The 19,762-nt window shown below is 39.7% G+C and overlaps 1 protein-coding gene across 1 annotated transcript in view; it reads left to right on the top strand.

Moving 5' to 3' along the window:
• Window positions 1-9,086: 9,086 nt before the first annotated feature.
• The window catches only part of KCND2 (potassium voltage-gated channel subfamily D member 2), a 572,219-nt gene continuing 561,543 nt past the window's right edge, over window positions 9,087-19,762 (top strand). Inside the window, exon 1 of the mRNA XM_055421166.2 lies at window positions 9,087-10,213. Within this exon, the coding sequence (XP_055277141.1) occupies window positions 9,099-10,213 (1,115 nt within the window). The 5' untranslated portion in view covers window positions 9,087-9,098. The remainder of the gene's footprint in view (window positions 10,214-19,762) is intronic.

Raw genomic sequence — 19,762 nt, forward strand, 5'->3', positions numbered from 1 at the left:
TAACTGTCTAGTACTCATTCACTCACTCAATGAACATTAAGTGTATTTCTACTGTGTGTGAAGTTCAGTGGAAGACACAGAGGATATAGAGATAAAAGACCACTGCCTTCCCTTAAAGAAGTTACAGTCTAGTGGCTAAGGACAAAAAGGAAGGACACAGACCTTAGCTAAGCTATCACTGCCTTTGATGAGCACTTGAGGTGGACATCATTTTGAAGAGATTAGAAATCAGTTGCTGGAGGATGTGACACTCAAGGTGAGTCCTTGAGACATGGGAAAGAGATTCATGAATCAAGATCCAAAATCAAGATAAAATACACCCAAGTGTGAAAACTAAAAAGAGCTGAACAAGACCATGACTAAGCTAATATTAAGATAGCATGAGATGAGGCTCAGCAGTAGAAGAAGTTGAGACCTTGAAGGGTTATATTCTCTGCTAAGGTCTGATTACTGAAAAGGATGAAAGACTATTGAAAGGGGTAGTGACATGATTATAAGTGCATTAAAAAAAAAAACATTAAATAGAAGACAGACAGGCTGAAAAGAAAGAAATAATATTGACCGTACTTCAGGTAACATGATTGTCCACATAGAAAACCCAAGAACTAATAAGGAAGTGCAACAAAATTGCAGCTATAGATCAATTCACACTAACAAATTGCATTTCTGTATACTAACAAAAAACATATAGAAACTGAAATTTTAAAAATATACAATACTATTTACAATTGCTCCAAAGAAAATTAAATATTTAGTTATAAACATAATAAAACATCTACAGGATCTGAAAATGATGATGAAATAAACTGAAAATAAGAGACCTAAATAAATAGAGAGACATACTGTATTCAAAGATTGAAAGACTCAACATGGTAAACATGTCCATTCTATTAAATTGATTTATAGCTATAATGCAACACATATTAAAATCTCAGAAAAGTGTTCTGTAAACTTAGACAAGTTAATTCTGAAATTTATATAGAAAGACAAGGACCTGGAATAACTAAATAAATTTTGCAAACGTATAATTAAGTGGAAGGAATAACCTTGCTTGACATTAAGAGTTATGATACAGCTATGGTAATCAGGAAAGGGCGGTGTTAGTGAGGGGTAACACATATCAGTGGAACAAAATAGAGAAACTGAAAAGGAACCACAAAAATATACCCAACTGATTTCTGACCAAATAGCAAGAGCAATTTGATGCAGAAAGGATACGTTTTTCAAGAAATGGTGTTGAATATGGGCCACTGTTCAATGTTATGTGGCAGCCTGGAAGGGAGGGGAGTCTGGGGGAGATTGGATACATGTATATGCATGGTTGGGTCCCTTTGCTGTTCACCTAAAACTGTCACAACATTGTTAATCTGCTACACCCTGATAGAAAATAAAAGGTTAAAAAATTAAAAAAGAAATGTTGAAGTAACCAGCTATCCATAGAAAAAAAAAGAATCTTGCCCTTACACAAAAAATTGACTCAAAAATAGGTGAACTTATATTTAAAATGTAACACTATAAACCATTTAGAAAAATATGAGAACATCTTTAGAAACCAGGTGTCAGGTTTAACAATAATAATAATTAAAAAATCCATAAAAAATAGAAAAAGTCATTTATACTGTTCACTCTGTTCTTATGTATAGTCACACTTTTCTATAATAAGATTTTGCTTGCTTTATAAAAAGGAAAATTTGATAAATTGGACTTCAACAGAATTGCAAAAATCTTTTGCTTTGGAAAACATCTTTTGAGGAGGATGAGAAAACAAGCTATGGACTAGGAGAAAATATTTGCTGACAACATATCTGACAAAGAAAAATTATTAGAGTATATAAAGAGCTCTCCTAAGTCAATAGAATAAAAAAGACACCAAAACAAACAAGCAATCCAATTAAAAAATGGACCAAAAAAAGGTACATATATCTTGCTGAAGAATATACAAATGGAAAATATGCACATAAGAATATGTTCAACAAAATTAGCCACTAGAGAAATGCAAATTAAAATCACAATCAGATACCATTACACACTGTCAGAATAGCTAAAAGAAAAATTAGTGATGATGCCAAATATCAGTGAGGATGCTGAGAAACCTTACTGGTGGTGTATAAAATGACACAGTCACTCTGGAAAAGATTATGGAAGCTTCTCACGAAACTAAACATATACCTATCACAGAACCCAGCAATTGCACTCTTGGTTTCCCAAAGAAATGAAAACTTATCTTCACGCAATGACGTGTACATCAATGTTCATAACAGCTTTATTTATAAGAACCAAAACCCAGATGGTGCTAATGGTAAAGAACCTGAATGCCAATGCAGGAGACTTAAGAGATACGGGTTCTATCCCTGGGTCTGGAAGATCCCCTGGAGAACGGCATGGCAACCCACTCCAGTATTCATGCCTGGAGAATCCCATGGACAGAGGAGCCTGGTGGACTATAGTTCATGGGGTAGCAAAGACTCAGACATGACTGAAGCAACTTAGGATGCATGTAATAGACCCAAATGTCCTCCAGTAGGTGAATGTTTAATCAAAGTGTGACACTAGTCAGCAATAAAAAGGAATGAGCTATTAATACATGAAGCAACCTGGATGGATCTCAACATAACTGGACTGGGCAAAAAAAAGACAATCTCTAAAGTATTGCATGATTTCCTTCATAGAGGATAAAACTGTATGGACCTAACAGAAGCAGAAGATATTAAGAAGAGGTGGCAAGAATACAGAGAACTATACAAAAAAGATCTTAATGACCCAGATAACCATGATGGCATGACCACTCACCTAGAGCCAGACATCTTTGGGTGTGAAGTCAAATTGGCTTTAAGAAGCATCACTATGAACAAAGATAGTGGAGGTGATGGAATTCCAGTTGAGCTATTTCAAATCCTAAAAGATGATGCTGTGAAAGTGCTGCACTCAATATGTCAGCAAATTTGGAAAACTCAGCAGTGGCCACAGGACTGGAAAAGGTCAGTCTTCATTCCAATCCCAAAGAAAGGCAATGCCAAAGAATGCTCAAACTACCGCACAATCGCACTTATCTCACACACTAGTAAAGTAATGCTCAAAATTCTCCAAGCTAGGCTCCAACAGTATGTAAACTTTGGACTTCCAGATGTACAAGGTGAATTTAGAAAAGAGATCAAATTGCCAACATCCGTTGGATCAAAGAAAAAACAAGAGAATTCCAGAAAAAAATCTACTTCTGCTTCATTGATTATGCTAAAGCCTTCAACTGTGTGGCTTAAAACAAACTGTGGAAAATTCTTAAAGAGATGGGAATACCAGACCACCTTACCTGCTTCCTACAAAACCCGTATGCAGGTCAAGAAGCAACATACAGAACTAGACATGGAACAACTGACTATGTCCAAATTTGAAAAGGAGTACGTTAAGGCTGTATAATGTCACCCTGCTTATTTAACTTACATGCAGAGTACATCATGCAAAATACCAGGCTTGATGAATCACAATATTGTTGCGAGAAATATCAATAACCTCAGATATGCAGATGACACCACCCTTATGGCAGAAAGTGAAGATGAACTACAGAGCCTCTTGATGTAGGTGAAAGAGGAGAGTTGAAAAAGCTGGTTTAAAACTCAACATTCAAAAAACTAAGATCATGGCATCTGGCCCCATCACTTCATGGCAAATAGATGGGGATACAATGGAATGAGTGAAAGACTTTATTTTCTTGGGCTCCAAAATCACTGCAGACTGTGACTGCAGCCATAAAATTAAAAGACACGTGCTCCTTGGAAGAAAAGCTAAGACAAACCCAGATAGCATATTAAAAAGCAGAGATGTTACATTGATGACAAAGTCCATCTAGTCAAAGCTATGCTTTTTCAACTAGCCATGAATGAATGTGAGAGTTGGACCATAAAGAAGGCTGAGTGCAGAGGAATTGATGCTTTTGAACTGTGGTGCTGAAGAAGACTCTTGAGACTCCCTTGGACTGCAAGATCAAACCAGCGAATCCTAAATGTAATCAATCCTGAATATTCATGGAAGGACTGTTGCTGAAGATGAAGCTCCAATACTTTGGCCACCTGATGTGAAGTGCTGACTCACTGGAAAAGAGCCTTGATGCTGGGAAAGGTTGAAGGCAGGAGGAGAAGGGGACAACAGAGGATGAGATGGTTGGATGGCCTCACCAACTCAAAGGCCATGAGTTTGAGCAAACTCTGGGAGATGGTGAAGGACAGTGAAGCCTGGAGTGCTGCAGTCCATGGGGTTGCAAAGAGTTGGACATGATTGAGCGACTAAACAACAACAGAGGATAATAGATTAGTGATTGACAAGAGATACCAAATGGGGAGTGAAGGAGATGGTTATGGCTGTGGTTTTGCGGATCCTTGTGATGAAAGTCTCCCGTATGTTTATTGTGATGGTGGCCACATAAATTTACACCTGTGGTAAAATTAGACAGAACTAAGTATAAACACATAAAAATGAGTGTATGTAAAGCTGAGGAAATCTTAATAAAGTCCATGAATCCTATCAATGTCAACTTCCTGGTTGTGAAATTGTACTATAATATGCAAAAGGTCACTTTGGGGAGAAACTATGTAATACATATAAAGGAAATCTATCATTTCTTACAGCTGCATAAAAATCTATAATTACCTCAAAACAGTTTTACAAAATCAGTCAAGGAGCAGTATAGGGATAGAATGGTAATGAGGGTGGAATACACAAGGGTCATTGGATGAGTGTGTGTGTTTTTAGGAGGGAAGTATTGAAAAACAGGACATGAACTATGATGCCTGTCAGGTTTCTTTCTTGGACTTTACTCACCCAAGGAAAGAAAACAGGAGTAGCTGACTCAAGAAGAAAAGTGATGAATTCAATTTTGATTTCGCTGAGTTTATTTTCTGTCAGCCAAGCACAGTATGTAAAATGTAATACAAGAAGGAAAAACAGATATTTCTGGAGAAGAGAAAAATATGCAGTCTTTTCTAGAATTTTTTATGTATACTCTTCACATAGCATTTCAACACATGAATGAATATTAAAATATCAGTAACCTGTATATCATGACAGGGGAATTTTTGAACTCAGATGCAAGAGCAAATATATAAAAGTATCTGTGGGGATCTCAGAAGATAGCTGAATAAAATGAATTGCATTTCCATTATGCAATGAAATAAAAAGGAACTTAGGTACCCCACTATATGCACCAAGTTCTCCATTGATGTTCAGAAATATTATTCTGCTTAATTCTCATGATAGGCCTCAAAAGTTGTTTTGTTATCTATATTTTCTAAGCAGAGAAGTTAAGTCATTTGCCAATGAAACAAAGCCAATGAGTTACTTCTCAGGCTATAATTTGAATCTAGATGTGTTTGACTTCTAAGCCCATAATTCTCCACTATCTTAAGAAGCTTGTAGATAATGAGAGAGAGCAGACCATAAAACCTTAAAAATTGCAGTTGTGTTTAGTTGCTCAATCGTATACTTCCCTTTGCGACCCCATGACTGTAGCCCACCAGGATCCTCTGTCCATGGGACTTCTCCAGGCAAGAAAACTGGAGCGGGTTGCCATGCCCTCCTCCTGGGGATCTTCCCAACCCAGGGATCGAACCCAGGTCTCCCGCAGTGCAGGAGGAAAATTGCAGATTCCATATAATGGCTTATTTAGGGGTTTCATTGGGTTAAACATATACATTTAGATTTGTAAGTTCAGTTTCCTACAGGGAAATTTTAAAGGTTCTATTTAAGTCACTTGCCTCATCTCTAAAGGATGGTATGCTAGTTTGGCATCAATTGGTTATTCATGATCACCCATTCTCTGGATGCACCTGGCATGCCTGGCTTGGAAAGGGGTTAATTTTTGTACTAATCACTAAGTAGTCCTAACAACAACAGCCCCTTCTTTTGGTTATTTTCCAGTTAACAGGTCAGATGATTGTTGTTTTCAGGTGTGCTGCTGCTGCTGCTAAGTCACTTCAGTCGTGTCCTACTCTGTGTGACCCCATAGACGGAAGCCCACCAGGCTCCCCCGTCCCTGGGATTCTCCAGGCAAGTGTTTTTCAGGTGTGCAGGCTGTATAAATTCCTTAACAATCATCTTTCAGCTCAACTAAGGCAAACAGAATAACAGCAGAGGTCTTCAGTTCTGTATTCAAATTTACATGTTATGTTAGCTCCGACTTCTTTAACTACTACGGATACCCTAAGCCTCTACAGCAGTAAACAAGAAAACAAAACGAAACCATCTTTGCATCTCGACAGGAAACCCTGTGCACTGTAAGGTTTGTTTTTCTTCTTCTCTGGTGATTTTCTATGTACTCTGTTGTTTAGTTCACAACTTTTCTTGGAGGTATTCTATTTCAAAATCTCAAGATTGACACATCATGCCTAAGACCTCCAGGGCTTGAAAGTTGATTCAATTTAAGACTATATATCACAGTCCAATTTACTTATTTTGCAAATCAAGAACAGTCAAACCGAATCTTGAAAAGGTAATTTTCAGGCAGAAATTGGGCGTCTCTCCTTAATCAACATGTATGGAACGTCACTGTTTCCAAGCACTTTTATTATTGTTATTACTCAGTAATCTAGCTTTAATTTTGAAAGGCATTTCAACGGAAACTCTCCACATTCCATCCCATATCCATCAAAATGCAGGCGCAGAAGTGAGTGGTATATCTCCTAGAAATACTAAAAAGGTTGGTGGTCGGTGGATTTGAGGATGTTAACGTGATCTGATGCTCTCTTGGGTCAGTTCATTTTGATTCTTACATTTCTAAAGTGTCCAAACCTGAGGTGTGGGTTTAACTTCTCGCCATTCACGCCACCTAGTGGTGATAAATGTTATATGTTTGGTTTTAAGGCAGATGCCCAAATGACTGGGGGGCGGGGTACACGAAAAACACAACGCTTGGCCGCGACAATTTCCTAGTCTCTCACATCACCTACCCCTCACAGGGACAGCTTTAACTACTTTAACCATTTCAGATGTGTGCGCAGAGAGGCGCAGAGAGAATGAAGGGGACGCAGACTCACGGAGACGCACGTCCTTTGACGCTGACATTTAGAAAAGGGTTCTAAATCCTTCCTGTCATTTGCAAAGGACGGGAAAAGGAGTTGCGGCGAGACCTGGACCGAGGTGACTGTCTGACTTTTCAGCAAGTTGGACAGATGACATATTAACTCCTGCAACGTCAACGTCTGGTGTGAACAAATAAAGAGGGAAAAAGCACTTAAAAATTCCGCCGCGGGGCTTTGCAGGTCTTGCTACCCAGTAGCCCTCAGAAGACAGCCAATTCCTGCGCGTTCCGCTCTGCTCACTCTCCTTCCCAGCTTCTCTCTCTCTCTTTTTTTTTTTTCCCACGCTCGCTCGCCTTGAACCGGGACCCAGGCAGGCAGCAGCAAGGCGTCGGTCCCCTTGCTCCTCTCCTCCACCAAACCACCGCAGCCCAGCGCGTGAAGCTTCCCTTTGTTCAACGCGGCTCCGCTCTCCTCCCCAGCAGATCCACCTGGACGCTCTTCCCTGGTGACATTTTTGCGCCGGGGCTGGTGGGTGGCCAGGGTGGAGCGAGAGGAGCCCGAGGAGGCGGGGGCGGAGAAAGGTCAAGCCGAGGGAAAGGCAGGAGACGCCTTTCATAACCTGCGTGGCGGGGCGGGCGCGCGCTTATTTATTTATTTTCTCCTTATTTATTGATCGCACAAGCAGAGCGGCGCGGGGAGCCGGGGGGAGATGCCGGACCACCCACTGGCGGGGAAGCAGCGAGCCGCCCTCCCGCGCCCCCGCGCTACCGAGCGCCCCTTGCCTCCGCGCTCCGGCGTTTGCCCGCGCCGGCCCCGGCCCCGCCGCGCCGCCGCCGCCGCCGCCCGCCCGGCCGCCCCGCAGCCCCGCCGCCCCGCCGCCCCGCGCCGCGCCGCTCCAGCCCCGGCCCTCGCCGCGGCGCAGTAAGTTGGCAGCAGCGAGTCCCCTCCGTGCTCGCCTCCCCCGCACCTTTTGAACTTGTTGCTGCTGCTCGGCTCGCCTGCGCCTGGCTTTTGGAAGGTGAAAAGGAGGAGGGAGGCACGGAGGGATGGGGGAAGGGGAAGAAGAGCTCGCTTGAGCTTTATTTATGCTCCCATCGGCGCGTCGGCTTAGGCTGCTCGCGAGCTGCTTTCTCGGGAGCCCTTTCCGGGTGCACGACGAGGAGAAAGTCTCTATGCAACTCAGCCCCGGCGCGCACTTTGCCAGGTATGTACCGCGGGCGAGGCGCGTTCCGCGCGGAAGCAGATGCTGCTGCCGCGGCAGCGGCGGCGCCTGCCAGCTCCCGGGCGCTGTAACTGTCACACTGTACCTGAGCTGAACTTGAAAAGAGAGTGAAGGGGCGATTGGGCGAGCGCTTTCGGCAGAACCCGGAGGGTGCTCGTAGACGCGGGGAAGGAGGATCTATACTAACGTCCCCCCACCAAGTCCGGCCCACCGCCCAGCACCTCCGTCTCTGCAACTATACGGCCCGAGGAGTCGAGTCGGCGACCGGACTCCCCAGGAGACGTGGGGCAGCGGCTGAGACCGCATCTTGGAGGCTACTACAACAGGTCGCCTTTTTGAGACTCCTTTGGCGGGAAGGGCCACTTGGAAAAGGGAAGGTTTGAAAGAGCTGAAAGGGAGGGTGGAAAGGTTCCCTGATTCTTCAACAGAATACCACTCAGTGAGTGTCCTTGCTCTATCCTACCCAACACATACTGACCCCACGTTATCCAGACTGTGTCGGGGAAGAAATCAGAGACACCTGTTTGAAATCATCTGCAGCATCTAAAGTCACCTGTGTACTTATTTGTGCCAGGGCTGGCCTGGTCCACCTGCTGGAAAGAGGTTTGGTTAGGTTCTGTTGGGCGTGATTGTTAGGACATTGTATTTACCCCCTTCTGTTACTCCAAAAATATTACCCGTCCTTGAGGGCACTTGCCCTTCTGCTAACTGTGACTTCATCAGGAGCCCTCCCTTGAATAAGGCCGATACCTCTGGACCACGTGTCTCAGTAGTGTTTTCTTTGACGGGCGGAAGTGGGTGATTGTGGCTCCATTGAGGGACCCACTGTAGAGTCTTGATTGCCCTTCCAGCCTCCGCTTGAAGCAACCATGGCGGCGGGGGTAGCAGCGTGGCTGCCTTTTGCAAGGGCAGCAGCCATCGGGTGGATGCCTGTGGCCTCGGGGCCCATGCCAGCTCCCCCGAGGCAGGAGAGGAAAAGGACTCAAGATGCTCTCATTGTGCTGAACGTGAGTGGCACTCGTTTCCAGACATGGCAGGACACCCTGGAACGTTACCCAGATACTCTGCTGGGTAGTTCAGAGAGGGATTTTTTCTACCATCCGGAGACTCAGCAGTATTTTTTTGACCGTGACCCAGACATCTTTCGCCACATCCTGAATTTCTACCGCACTGGGAAGCTCCACTATCCTCGCCATGAGTGCATCTCCGCTTATGATGAAGAATTGGCCTTCTTTGGCCTCATCCCAGAAATTATCGGCGACTGCTGTTACGAGGAGTACAAGGATCGCCGGCGAGAGAACGCCGAGCGTCTCCAGGACGACGCTGACACGGACAACTCCGGAGAGAGCGCGCTGCCCACCATGACCGCTCGGCAGAGGGTCTGGCGGGCCTTTGAGAACCCCCACACTAGCACCATGGCCCTGGTGTTCTACTATGTTACCGGGTTCTTCATTGCCGTCTCAGTCATCGCTAATGTGGTAGAAACAGTGCCATGTGGGTCCAGCCCGGGTCACATTAAAGAGCTGCCCTGTGGGGAGCGGTACGCCGTGGCCTTCTTTTGCTTGGATACAGCCTGTGTCATGATCTTCACAGTGGAGTACTTGCTTCGCTTGGCGGCAGCTCCCAGCCGTTACCGCTTTGTGCGTAGCGTCATGAGCATCATAGACGTGGTGGCCATCCTACCATATTACATTGGGCTGGTGATGACAGACAACGAGGATGTCAGTGGAGCCTTTGTCACGCTCCGCGTCTTCCGGGTCTTCCGGATCTTTAAGTTTTCCCGCCACTCTCAAGGCCTGCGCATCCTGGGGTACACGCTGAAGAGCTGTGCCTCAGAATTGGGCTTCTTACTCTTCTCGCTCACCATGGCTATCATCATCTTCGCTACAGTTATGTTCTACGCAGAGAAGGGGTCCTCGGCCAGCAAGTTCACCAGCATCCCTGCTGCTTTCTGGTACACCATCGTCACCATGACAACGCTAGGGTAGGTGCCATCAAGGGAAATGGGATGGAGGTTAAATATGTGATTGCTGTGCAGATATCAAGTTTATATACTTATTCAGAGCAAATAATCTTTCTCATTCTTAAATGGTTTTAGGAAAATATTCTTTAAATGGTTTTGAAGAACTCTTGATCTATGAAATGAGTATGATACAGTGATTGAAGTATTTAGGGAGTTGCTGGCCAGTGTTGAATATTAATGCCTGAAAGTGATAAATACATAAAGTTTAGAATTCCTGAACATAAAGTCATTGATATTATATGTATGAACACATAAAAACACAGTGACAGTGAAAAACACAAAATTTGTGTCCAAGTAAAGGTATGAAAATACAAACTGTATTGAAATGCCTAGAAAGTGCTTCACTGCATTGAAATGAAAAGTTTCCATGTATATTTGAAGTATTATTTTCATATGAATACTTTGACATACACTTTCCCACTAAGAAATATAATTCTCACTTTACAACATTTTAAAACATAGATTGTAGATATTATCAAAGGATTTTGTGATACATATGCACATATTCATCTGTATGGATTTTCATAATGGCTGATAAGTTATGCAGTGTTTTAGGATATCAGAACTGAAACTGATCAACTCAACAAAATGCAGTAGAATGATATTTGCAACATATTTTAAGATTTTAAGTTCATAGTTTCAAATAAAGAAGCAAATGACTTATCCACACATTTTTAAAGAAACTGCAGATCCCATCAGGCAATGGGCCCATGTCCACGTAAGAGGGCAACGTAGTAGCTGATGAGACTGATGGTCACCAAGGTCTGGTTGTATAAGGGAATTTGGCGTCCTGATTTCCTTCTAGAATTCTTTTCTTCATTATTTTGCTTGGCATTAATGGTGCTTTGCAACCAAAGGGATGTATTCTTAATTAGTATTGTTCTTTAAAATAAAATTTAAGCTAGAATTAAGATTTTTAGATGATTGAAGAAAGATATGATATTATTACTCATTTTAATTAAACTGCAGAGAAGTAGCAGCGTTTGTATGTTAGAGACTATGGTAAAATAAAATGATAAGATCCTTTAACTTTTATGAGTTCTTAGATAAGCCAGGCAGTGATGTTAGTGCCATCTTTTCTTCAGCTCTATGCTGCTTTTCTTGCATAATTAATCAGTTCAATAAGGATTTGGTAATGGCTGTAAGAAAAAAAGTTATTCCCAAGGCTACTTTTTAAATTTTGTGTTTCAGCCTAATTTAATTGACTTCTTTAAATGACAGTGTGGTTAAAGTCAACTTGATTTTATTAGACATATTTTATTGAACAGAATTTCTCATGTTGTTCTATGGCTAACTAATGGAATATTTTAGATGTGAAGAATTTTTGGCTAAGTTAAGAAATTATGGTAAAGTAAAATATAGTGACTTATGGTTTTGATTTAGTCTCACATATTTTTGAAGACCTACTGATGGATTTGTAAAAATGAATCAGTGAAAATTCTATATCCAATTGTTTGTATTTTCCTTTTATCTTGTTGGTAAGATGCAGAATACCTTAGCACTGTAGGTGCTTCATTCTGGCCAAGAGGTTTGTTGTGTTTATGTCATTTGAAGTCTTTATTAAGGGCAATTGGATGGTGTAAATTACTAGAAGAACTTCGGATGAGAAGTACACATGAATAAAAAGAGGACTCTATGTTGAGTGGAAATGAAAGAAGAAGTATTAAAAGGAAATATATTTTGAAAAATTAGGTGTCTCTGGCAGTGTTTTTTATGAAGTATCAGTAAGTCATTTTAATATTATATGCCCTCTACCTGATTGAATACAGGCATTATTATAATGAATGTTGATGAGGTGCTAATTTCATCTGACTGGAAAGTTCTAGTTCAGATAGGAAAAGTTAGTATTATTTTAAAGTTTCTTTTCTGAAATGACTTTCAAATTTTTATTTTATTTTGAAATTTATTTTTGTTTTCAAGAGAAGATAAGGAAATGTTAACCATTAATGACAATTTTTGTTATATAAATAAAGTGCTCAGAAACCTCTACTTTTTGAAATGATTTGAGAAACTAAATCACAACGCCTGAGTAAAATCTATGAAATTGTTTCAGTTTACAGGTTCTTTATGTTACTACATAAGAAAAGCTAAGTGAACACACTTTCTCAGTACTTGGAACCAAAAAGGGAGTCACTTTTTAGACTTAAGTTCCACTATAGTTGAAAATTTTAATTTTCAGGAAATTAAGGTAATTAACGATCCTGAAGAAATATAGCACTAATTTTTAAGATGTAGAAATGTTGATGCAATCAAGATACAATCCATTTATTGGAGAACATGTATGAACACTTAACAAAGCATATGCTTTATAATATAGCAAAGTTTCCTCAAAAAATGTCTTCTGTTTCTCATCAAAATAGATATAATGTATATCTATTTTATACAAAATATACAAAGTATAAAATGTATTATACTTTCCTGAAGAAATAGATTTAAAAAAATCCCTGCCTTTTTGGTGTCTTAACTTTGGCTGCATTGTGACTCAATAGCTTTATTTAAGAGTAGAAAATATTCAACAGAGCCATTACTTGAATTTATTTTTTACGCTGTAGTCTTGTGTGATGAAGTGTAAGATTCAAACTTTTTGGAAAATATGCAGTAGTTGAAGGTAAAATCAGTCTGTGTCTGAGAGATGACCAGGAATTTCCCATTACAGTGTATGAGCTCTTTTATATGGTTATTATTTTTAATGGAGCTAATGTTCATCAATTAATGATAATAGAAGTGAAAATGGAATCTTAGACAGTGGTTTTCAAAAGTTCAGTTTATACAAACATTATCTACATGAGAAGAAAGAGCCAAGAATTTTGTAATTCAGTACTGGCGGAATTATCTGTTACCCTCTCAGGTCATTTTAGGCAATATTCAGGTGGTTTTTTGGTCTGAAGAAATGAGTGGGGTTTACTATTGTGTATTCAGCTAATCATTTTTGTACTCCCTGAAATAGCAAATATGTGATTATTCTATATTTTATCCATGCTCATTATATAAGTAGTTAATTAATTTGCCAGTAAAATTAATACTTTATAATTTTAAGCCTACCCACTTCCTATTAATTAAAGTTGGCAATATCAAAAGCACAGTTTTCAAAGTGAATGAAAGAATGTCAGAAAAGTATTTATTTTTTTTAAACAATGTTTAGATCGAATGGCCCTGTATGTCCCCTTGCTCTTTCTGAGCACACTTGTTGACCTACATGGGGCCTTGATGACCTCTTGACTCTCCTGCCTCCCTCTTTTTCTGTAATGTAATCTCTAATTACTACCCTAAACTGCTTTGGGCAAGTAAGAACCTGGAACTCCGCTCTAGTCTTAATGACCTCTGGACAGTAACATATCCATTGTTGTTTTTCAGTGGGAACCAGTCTCCTGGTTTGTCTCCTGCTTTGGTAGGTAGATTCTTTACCACTGCACCACCTGAAAAACCACATGCATAAATACTGCTAAGTGAGGGTCACTCAGTCATGTCTGACTATTTGCAGCCCCATGGACTGTAGTCTGCCAGGCTCCTTTGTCCATGGGATTCTGCAGGCAAGAATACTGGAGTGGGTTGCCATTTCCTTCTCCAGGGGATTTTCCCAACCCAGGGCTTGAACCCAGGTCTCCTGCCTTGCAGGCAGATTCTTTGCCATCTGAGCCACCAGGAGAGCTCCTAATGTGTTAATCAAATATGTCTTTACAAGGTGCAGGGGGAGGGTACCAAAATTTATATCTTTTGGTGAAGAGCCGTGCTGTGAGTAACATCCATTTTTAATTTGGCATACTACAACACATTTTCACTAAGTTCTTTATAGATCAAGTTACTTGAGAATTGAAAATGAATTTATAAAGAAATGTAGAAAATGTGATATATATTCCTCTTTTAACATTATGGGCAACCAAATGTTAAGTGTGTACATTTTGTTCTAGTCACCATTTGAGTTAGAGGTAATATTTGACATGAGGTGTATATTTTTAAAAAGTGTGTATTTACCCATCTTTATGCATTATTTTCTATGAGCATTTTCTTGGTTGTTAGACACAGGTATGTCAGGAAGAGAAGATATATATATTCTGGGTGCAGCATCCTAGAAAAGGGATCATTTTCTAATTTTCAGTGGATCTGATATAATATTCTTTTTTCTTTTCAGGATTTATTTTTAAAGTGCAGATAGACTTGATCTAATACATATTTTGTGTGGTCACTTCATTTAATTCTGATGTCATGCACTTTGTATCTGTGTAAACTTTCCTCCCAGTTTTACTCGTCTTTGAAGATGAATTAAGGAAGTTCAAATTTCTTATTCCCTAATTTCTGATTTATTGGTGGAAGGAAACTTAGATGTTATCTATTTAAAATCCATCATTTTACACATACACGATTTTTTTTTTTGCCTGCTCATAATTACACAGTTAATATTAGTGGTACGTTCTGAAATTTCATTTTTTACTCTTTTTATTCTCTTAAGACCTTAAAACATTATCTGGCAATGTGCAATAATAATTATCTGGGAGTTACTGCTGATGCTCAGAGATAAGAGAGGGATAAATTTGTTCTTTACTGCATTATTTTAATGCATTTCTCTCCTAGTGCTACTCTCTGTGACTTGCGTTTTCCACATCTCTCAGTATCACTGCTAACTCTCATTCATTCACACAGTACTGGAATTCATCCTGAGGTGCCCAGTTGGCACAACACAAGCATGTATTCTCATCTGGTGAACTATTAGACCATTTGGGGAAAACCTACTTAATGGTGAAATCGTACCTGGCCTGATGGATAAGAAAGTGAATCAGTTATTTTGCCTGAGTTATCTAAAAAAGAGTTGGCCTGTGGATTGTTAAATACTGTACAATTTAACTTCTCTTTCACTGAAAGAAGGGGAATGGTGAAAAGAACTTCCCTGAAAAGGAGGTATTGTTCTTCTGAGCTGTAAGAATAATTTTGCTCTTTTTCCCCCCTACTCTCCATATGTCTTATATTGTTTTCTGAGCATGAGTATATAGTTTTCCCACTAACTTCAGCAGCTGCATTTGATGGTGTGGGGTATGGTCTGCCATTGAAGAGAAACTCAGGGTGAAACGCCACCTCTACATGTCTGTGTACATCTGCCTTTCTCCTAGTGTTAGTAAATTCCATTAGAATATTTTGTCCTTTAGTTTTCTCCTTTGAGAGCCAGCTTTTACACTGAACTTCTCCTTGAAGCCTTCTCAGCCTCTCAAACTTACATTATCTCTAGTTGAAATTACACTTCACAGTAGTAAGTGCTATTTTTTTTGGATATAATTGATGGTTTTACATCTTGCCCACCTAACTACCTTGAAAGGCTTTTGAGGTTTGGGTCTATACCTTTTGGAGACTTCTTACCTGTTTACTGTGTTGATGATCATGCCATGAGAGGATATGTGGACACCATGGAGAGCTCCTTAGCCATAACTCATACCATTGCAGCATTAGCAAGAGTCCACTAATCTAATCTTATGCTTTGTTCCGTGTTTAAAAAAAAAAAAAACTTGAAATTTGTTATTTGAACTCTGTCTTTGGATGTACTACAATCCATCCTTATTATTTTTCTCTTTTAACTAAGGAGGGTTGTGAGTCATTCTTCTCTGCAAAGTTAAAGTTAAAGGCTGTCAATGGCTATTTCCTTAATCAGTTTGCTTTCTGGTGAAAGCTGGGTAAATTGCAGGTGGCTCTGGGAAGCATATGGAGATATGTTATAGTGTAAGTGAATCTGTGCAGAGATGTACTGTCTTCTCTTTCAGGCTCAGTCTCTTTCTAAAGATGAGTAACTCAAGGGGCACATGTGTCAGAAAGATACCTGGATGATGGAAACTTAGTCGCTAGAAAAGTATTCTCTGTCTTGGTAAACACAAATTGGACTTTTTTCCTTTATTTAGGTTCACTCTTAACATAGAGTTATTAAAAAACAGAAAACTATTGTCTGTAAATGACATATGAGATAAATATATTCTCCATTCAGGAAGAAGTCCTCTTTCTATGTGATTAAAAGGTGGGTTTACAGAATGTAAATATCCATGCAGATACCTATTCTGGCACAGTACAATCAATTTTGCGCTGAAAAGTTTGACAAATCTGTTATGTAAAGAAGATCCGAATCATAAAAGTGTGGGGAGAGTAGGGAGTGAGTTATCAGAAGTTAATAATGAGAAAAACATAGCAGAAAAGAGTAGGATGACAGTTGAAATAATGTCAAATAGAATGGGAAAGTTTTGTTCTAAAAGTAAAAGTTCTTGTCCCTTTTGTTCTTACGTGGGCCTCATTCTTCCATCTTTCTCACTTTCTTCACGTTTAAGAACACCAGGAACAGTGCTTTTGGAAACCCAAAGTCTTACCAGTTATTTATGCTCTCAGGAGATAAAAATGTGACTCATAGGGTTCAATTACATTCAATAGACTTCTGTTGATCACTTGCTACCTGTCAGTGACCGTGGCAGTAAGCATAATAGCCAACTTTCAGACCTTAGGATCTGTGTATTCTAGTAGGAGAAGCAGAAAGTGAATACAAATATATAATATAGTTCCAGGTAGTGGTGGGTGCTATAAAGAAAATAAGGGTAGTAAGTGTGCTATTGTGGATAGAGTATAGTAAAAGCCTTTCCAAGGGTGATGATGGCTTTTTGAAGGGATGAAGAGGGTCCTCTGAATATCTGGATGAAGAGTTTAGAAGAGAGAAAAGAAGTACTGAGGCTGCAAGGCGGGAGGAATCTTGGTGTGTTCCCCCTAAGGCTGTAATTGAAGCAAAGCGAGGGAGGATCTTAGTAACAAATACTATCTGAAAGGTAGTTGAGATGACATGATGTAGGACATCGTGGACCATAGTAAAGATCTTTCTGGGTTTCATGTGAGACATAATCAGGAGACATTGGGCTTCCCAGGTGGCGCTAGAGGTAAAGAACCCATCTGCCCATGCAAGAGACATAAGCTATGCAAGTTCTATCCCTCAGTTAGAAAGATCCCCTAGAGAAGGACATGGCAACCCACTCCAGTACTCTTGCCTGGAGAATCCCCATGGACAGACGATCCTGGTGGGCTACAGTCCATAGGGTCGTGATGAGTTAGACACAACTGAAATGACTTATCTCCCACCATGAGGAGACATTAGAGAGATGTGAGCAGGGTAGGAATGGGATATGGTTTCCGTATTCAAATGAGCCCAAGCCCTGAAACATTTAAAATCTTAAAATACTCATTTTAACATTAATTTCTTTCCCACGTATAAATTCTCATTCTTTGCTAGAATCATTATACTTACCTTAACTTCAAATTTATATCCAATTATTCATGAGATTTTCCAGAAAAATGGAGTACTTTATGAGTGCATGATTAAATTCTTCCTAGCTGACAAAAATAAATCTAGTTCAAATGAAAAAACTGAAATTCCACATTTTAGCTGAAAAGACAAAACTGGTTTTCAATAGAAATGGAACAATCTGGGAAATGACTGAGGATAATTCTTTATTTTTGAATATAGATTTACAGACTTAGAGTTGTCAATGCTAATGTTAGTGTTTAAGAATATCACCTACACTTTGGATTCTATTTAAAGGTTTTTCATTTTTTTTTCAATCTTGTATAGGTACCAACCTGAAATACATATATCATCTTCAGGTGTTTTGTTAGTTTGAAAGTAAAAATGGTTTACGTGTCTTGAAATCTGTGAAAATTGCCAGAGGATATATATTTTTAACCCAAGTTAAATTGGGACTAGCTTGTAGCAAATGTATAATGAGAACTAACAGAGGCATTGCTTTGTTAAGAAACACTGTGTTAGAGAGTAAAACATAATTATGAATGGATAATTGGAGAGAACTTGGGTTTGGAAGAACAATTGGATTAACAGCATAAAGGTATCTATCTATCTATCCCTCTATTTGTCTATCTCCTTAATAAGCAACTTGTGAAAATACTTCCTGTTTCTAAGGGAATTCAGTGTGTCATCTCACTTGGACATGTTCTTTTCATTAAAACATCTGACCTCCAAATAGTTCTGCATCCTACCCAGAAGTTTTATCCAAGAGGTTTGATGCCTGGTGGAACAAACTAGGACTTATGGGGGTGTCACAAAGGAAAAAGTCCTCGTATTTACTTTCCTTTGCCTGTGGGGAAGGTGAAAATGACAATCACACTCTCATTATTACTGTCTTGTATATTTTTAATGGAGAACTGGTTTCCTTTCACTGTGCTGCAGAAATTAAACTTTGGAGTTAGTGATGGACAGGGAGGCCTGGCGTGCTGTGATTCATGGGGTCGCGGAGAGTCGGACATGACTGAGCGACTGAACGGAACTGAACTGAACTGAAACCTATATCAATATTAATGCATTTTGGAGAAATATCCTTATGCATATTATTTTGGATAACACTTTGGGACTTATGAAATTGTTTCCAGTTTTTACCAAATGTGGTGTTTGGAAATGAAACATAAGCATATGTATTTGTATTCTTAAATTAGATGGACCTAGTCATTCACATTGGAGAAGGCAGTGGCAAGCCACTCCAGTACTCTTGCCTAGAAAATCCCAAGGACGGAGGAGCCTGGTAGGCTGCAGTCCATGGGGTCGCTACGAGTCAGACATGACTGAGCGACTTCATTTTCACTTTTCACTTTCACACATTGGAGAAGGAAATGGCAACCCCCTCCAGTGTTCTTGCCTGGAGAATCCCAGGGACGGGGGAACCTGGTGGGCTGCCGTCTATGGGGTCACACAGAGTTGGACACGACTGAAGTGACTTAGCAGCAGCAGCAGTCATTCACATTAGACATTTTGTTGGGTCAAAAAGGAATGTGCTTATGGATTCTCCCTAATGTCTGATTTTCTGCTTTAGTAAAAAGGTATTAAAATCATGGAATTTCGAGGTACAGGGTTCTTTAGAAATCATCTTGTAGATAATTCCTAATTTCCTTGAATAAAATAGGAAAAATAGAACTAGTTAGTGGAAGAACATAAGCTCGATTTCTGGGGGAACTTTTGAGGTCTAGTGCTCTTTGGAGTGCAATACACTGGAAGTCTTTTTTCTTCCATATTTCCTTCTCTTTAAATCAAATATTGCAGACAAAATCAGGTAGTGTATATGCACACTTAAAAAGACCGTAGATGATTATGGCATTTCATTGTAATATAAATAAAACTTACGTTTCTTTCAATGACTTCATATTATACATATGTGTGTATGTTATTTGCATATTTCATAGTCCTTAATTAGATTATAAATTGTTTATGTAATAATACATATGAAATATATGTTTGCATCTATATATGAATGAAGGGACTATGAACTGGAAACACAGATAAACAAATTCATGTAATAAGTCTCATTTTATCATTCTTCTCTTGGAAATTTGCTAAATTACCAATTTGCTAATCTGTTAAATCTTGTTGAAACTAAAAATAATTTATTATTGAAGTTTCAACTTTGGATTTAGACAGTCATCTAAAGAGATGATTTTCTTGTTTTTAACATCAACAATTTTGAAAGCAGGCTATGAAATCAGTGTTAAATAATTTGT

Source organism: Moschus berezovskii, chromosome 3 (assembly GCF_049115385.1).
Source record: "Moschus berezovskii isolate FMDL1 chromosome 3, NW_MosBer_1.0, whole genome shotgun sequence".
NCBI classification, from domain to species: Eukaryota; Metazoa; Chordata; class Mammalia; order Artiodactyla; family Moschidae; genus Moschus; species Moschus berezovskii.